The 4,336-nt window shown below is 41.1% G+C and overlaps 1 protein-coding gene across 1 annotated transcript; it reads right to left on the bottom strand.

The window, feature by feature from the left end:
- Positions 1–432: 432 nt before the first annotated feature.
- On the bottom strand, positions 433–3,904 carry rpl18a (ribosomal protein L18a). The gene is made up of 5 exons (XM_079399934.1): positions 3,816–3,904; positions 2,436–2,615; positions 1,044–1,173; positions 696–805; positions 433–580 (listed from the first exon to the last, which is right to left on the bottom strand). The coding sequence occupies exons 1-5, from the start codon at positions 3,831–3,833 to the stop codon at positions 488–490; spliced, it is 531 nt and encodes a 176-aa protein (XP_079256060.1). The 5' UTR covers positions 3,834–3,904; the 3' UTR covers positions 433–487.
- Between the last annotated feature and the right edge of the window lie 432 nt (positions 3,905–4,336).

Below are 4,336 nucleotides of genomic sequence, written 5' to 3'. Positions count from 1 at the left end.
TAATAGTCTTATAACTGTCTACTACGGTCTTCCTTTAAAGTTCATTAGGCATTACACTATTTCGCAGTGACACAAAGACCAGATAACGGCATATTAAAAATGACCAACAATTAGCAAAAAAAAAAAAAAAAAGGTAGAAAAACCAATGATGCAAAAGCAATTGAAACATTTTTCAATAACACACAGTCCCAAATGTCACAATGCAATTTTATTGGTCCTAAAACGGTTTCTTTTTTGCAAATGTCCCCCTTTCTGATTGTATACTTTATAATTGCACTGTCCTTGGAGCTTTCACAGCTGGTTATAGCCTGTATAATTGTGTATGTGACAAAAAAAAATCTTGAATCTTGAAGTTGAACCAGACATATTCTTCAAGGATCTCACCAATCAGTCAAGGACTTTGAGTCAATTAAAAACCATGCAACAACAAGACTTGGAAATTCTGCACTTTTATTCATCTGTAATGAGAAAAGCACAAACATACACTTTAAAAGAAAGTGTTTGGTCTCTTGGTGGTGAAACGGGGCTTGTGCTGGCGGCGCAGAACCCTGTGAGGAAGAGGGAACTTGATCTTGGAATCCTGTTGAATCGAGAAAAAACATTAAAGCCTTTAGATTCAAGTTTAAACAACTCGCAATTACGGTTGCATCAATGTGCATTTGATAAAAGAAACTCATTTGAACATGCAAACTCACGTGGAACTGCTTGATGGCGGGTCTGCGGCATTTGTTGGCTGGGATGATCTGCACCTTCATGATCTGGATGGCATGAGCGCGGGCACGATGCCTGGCACCCATATCACGATCTGATGCACAAATCAAATACATGACATTACTCCAGAGTAAAAACACAGCAGCACTGCTCGTGCAGCAGGGTTACATGTCGCACCTTGAATTCACTTTCAGTGGCACGTTTGACAGCCTAAGAAAGGCGACAAGGTTCGGTTTTTCTTTGTGCACACATGGCAAGGGCATGACACTGGGAGGAAATGACCTTTGGGTTTGTGTGTGCAGGTTGAACGCGAGTGTGTTTGTGAAACTCACAGCACTGAGTGACGGCTCCAGACGTGGTCAGGTCTCTGTACTCGCGGTACATGTTATGGGTTCCACTGCGAGAGTCGTAACGCAGCCAGATGCCAAAGTTTTTCACCTTGAGGGGCGATTTCTCATGGACCTGTGCAGGAACACAATATGGAAATAAACAAGCGGTTAAACTCCAGGCATGTTGTCTCAGAAAACTCATGAGTTATAGTTCGACTACATTAAACGCATGTAGCATCTCAAAGTAACAGGAAAAGCTCTATGCTTAATGCTTTCATTACTAGCAGCTCGGAATCGATTGCAAAAAGAATCAGTGCAGAGGGAATCGACCCCCTCAGTCCAAAAAGGGGGAATCCACCCCCACACATCAACAAATGGCAACCGAACTGTCAAATAAAAGGGAATCGACCCCACCTAGGGCTGGGCGATATATCTCATGCGATATGCATGCACATCTCGTCAGTTGTCGGTGATCTACGGCTCTGTGTATTAAATGCCGCTCCATTTGAAAGCAGGTGATGGAGATTTACCGCTAATCAAGGAACCGGCTTTACTGATGAGAAACGCATGCATATCACACCACATCAAAAAAGGGAATCGAACACCACCCGCCAAAAAATGGAATCAACCCTAGCCCATCAAAAAGGGAACTGAACCCCACATCAACAAATGGGAACAGATTCGTCAAATAAAAGGGAAACGACCCCCTATCTGTCAAAAAGGGAATCGAACCACACCCATCAAAAAGCAACCAATTCATGTTTCACATAAGAAACGACGGCTGATAGAGTAACAGAGCAGCATCACTCATGCAGTAGGATCGTGTCGCACCTTGAATTCACTTTCAGTGGCACATTTCACAGCCTATGAAAGGCGACAAGGTTCGGTGTTTCTTTTCGCACGCATGGCAAGGGCATGACACTGGGAAGTAATGACCTTTGGGTTAATGTGTGCAGGTTGAACGCGAGTGTTTGTGAAATTCACGGCACTCACTGCCAAAGGGAATCAGCCCACCTCCATCAGAAAGGGACTGACTCTTCTTTAACAGCCTTCAATAGAGTGAACCATTAATTCACATCTTTTTTCACTAATAGGGATGGGATGTCTGGTTCTTTCGGACTATTCTTTACAACAAATTGGTTAAAACAAAAACTATTGCAGATGCTCTTTTATGCATTTTTAACAACTAAGTCATGGTATGTCTAGCTGAAGAACTACAATAAAGCTGTAAGTGAGAACGCATATTGCTTATCACCTTACACTCACTAAAACAGATTTGTCGTCAGTATTGTTCTGTAACACTGAGTGTCAAATGGCATACTACTAACAAATACCAATCAGGCAAAGGGAATCGACTCCACAACCCATCTGGGAATCAAACAGCCCTATTCGTACCAGGCCGCAGTAGACAATCTCTCCGGAGGCTTTCTTCATCTTCCTCAGCTGGGAGACGAAGTACCAGAAGCGAGACTTGGCCACCACATGGTTTGGGGCGAAGATCCTCATGCGGTACAGAGGGGGTGCGGGGTTTTTAGCAGAGGGCAAGAGACGCCCAACAACCTTATACTCCCGAAGCTGCAGAGAGAGAGAGATAAACGCAAACATTAGTTTGAGTCCTACATGATCACATTAGGAAACCTGAAGCTGAATACTTGACTCTTTAATAGTTCAGGTGTGAATGATTAGAGAAGCATGTAAAACAATTACTTTAAAGGGACAGTTCACCCAAAAATGAACATTCTGTCATTTACTCACCCTCATGTAGTTCCAAACCTGCATGATTGTGTTTGTTCTGCTGAACACACAGGAAGATATTCTGAAGAATGAGGGAATCAGAGCACTTCTGGGGCACCATTGACTTCCATAGCATTTTTTTTCTCTACTATAGAAGTCAATGGTGACCCAAAACAGCCCAGTTACAAACTTTCTTCAGAATATCTTCCTCTGTGTTCAGCAGAACAAACACATTCATGCAGGTTTGGAACTACTTGAGGGTGAGTAAATGACAGGATGTTCATTTTTGGGTGAACTATGCCTTTAAATAGTAAATAAAAACATCCAGAGTGTGTTATGAAAATATTTCAGTCTTTCTACTTCAAACATTCACTTAACTCAATGTGGTACCTGTCACTTCTTTAAGCATTGAATTTACTTGCGATTTCTAAGTGAAAAGTTAACACCTTTTACCCTGTTTTCTACGGATTATTAGGTATTTTACTTTTTCGTTGCGGACACTTTTAGCAGTAAATTATCACGTTCAAAGTGGACTAATTAAACCCTGCAGGAAGGAGAATGATTGAGCATCTTTGATCTAGATGTCCCTATACTTGATTCACATTTATTTAAAAGAGCACAAAACAATCAAATCATTTCTAAATCAGGCTTGAATACTAGCTTCATGCTAACTGCTTGAGATTAGCTGCAGGAAAACAACCGCATAACTTTAATAAAACGGCCTAAAATATGAGAATAAGTCCCTTGAGAGTTTGTTAGACAGCAGATTAACTGAGATGTGTGTGTTTAATCCTGAGATGTGTGTGTGTGTGTTTAATCCTGAGATGTGTGTGTGTGTGTGTGTTCGATGATGAGCACATGGAGCCGCCATGTTCCTCTCTCCGCTACAATCAACGCCTCAAAGCAAATCTAGCGCTTTAATCCGAGACATGTGTCGCGTAAAGTCACCGTTATGGATAGTTTAGTGTCTTATGTGTGTTTTCGATATACAACCGTGAGGTTTACGCGACTGTGAAATGATTTTAAAAGGATTTTACGTACTGTGCCAGACGCCTTCATGGTGTCTCTCGCTGACGGCCACTGTGAAAGAGGAAGTAGCAGGGCGGAGTATCCTGACGTCAATCCTGTTCCGAGGGGCGGGTTTTACTGGAAGCGTTTTTATTGGCCACTCAGAGACGTCAATCATTGCCGTTACCGGTCTCTTCTTTTCTTCATCTTAGCAATGAATATTACTAATCAAAAATTAAGTTTTTATATATATTTACAGTATATTTAAATTTACAAAATATCTTCATGGAACATAATCTTTACTTAATATCCTAATGATTTTTGAAATGTATAATTTTGACCCATATACTGTGTTGTTGTCTATTGCTACAGATATAACGTTACCCCAGCGACTTCAGACTGCTTTTGTGCTCCAGGGCCACATATGTGCAAGATTTCCATTGTTATTTGCTTTCATGGTGTTTTATATATTATTAAGTGTATATTATAATGCATTCACACCTGTGCATCCAGATGAAGATCAGCTCTAAACTGTTTTAATGGAGACAGCTGAA

This window comes from Barbus barbus, assembly GCF_936440315.1.
Source record: "Barbus barbus genome assembly, chromosome: 39".
NCBI classification, from domain to species: Eukaryota; Metazoa; Chordata; class Actinopteri; order Cypriniformes; family Cyprinidae; genus Barbus; species Barbus barbus.
The sequence above is the reverse complement of the archived record's forward strand: the minus strand, read 5'-3'. Positions and strand labels throughout refer to the sequence as shown.

Bases quoted from the DNA above. Each gene is read 5' to 3' on its own strand.
- rpl18a (XM_079399934.1), bottom strand. The intron at 1,174-2,435 runs GTACGAATAGGG...GTTCCTGCACAG, and splicing joins AGATTGTCTACTGCGGCCTG to GTCCATGAGAAATCGCCCCT. The intron at 806-1,043 runs GTGAGTTTCACA...TTTGTGCATCAG, and splicing joins TGGAGCCGTCACTCAGTGCT to ATCGTGATATGGGTGCCAGG.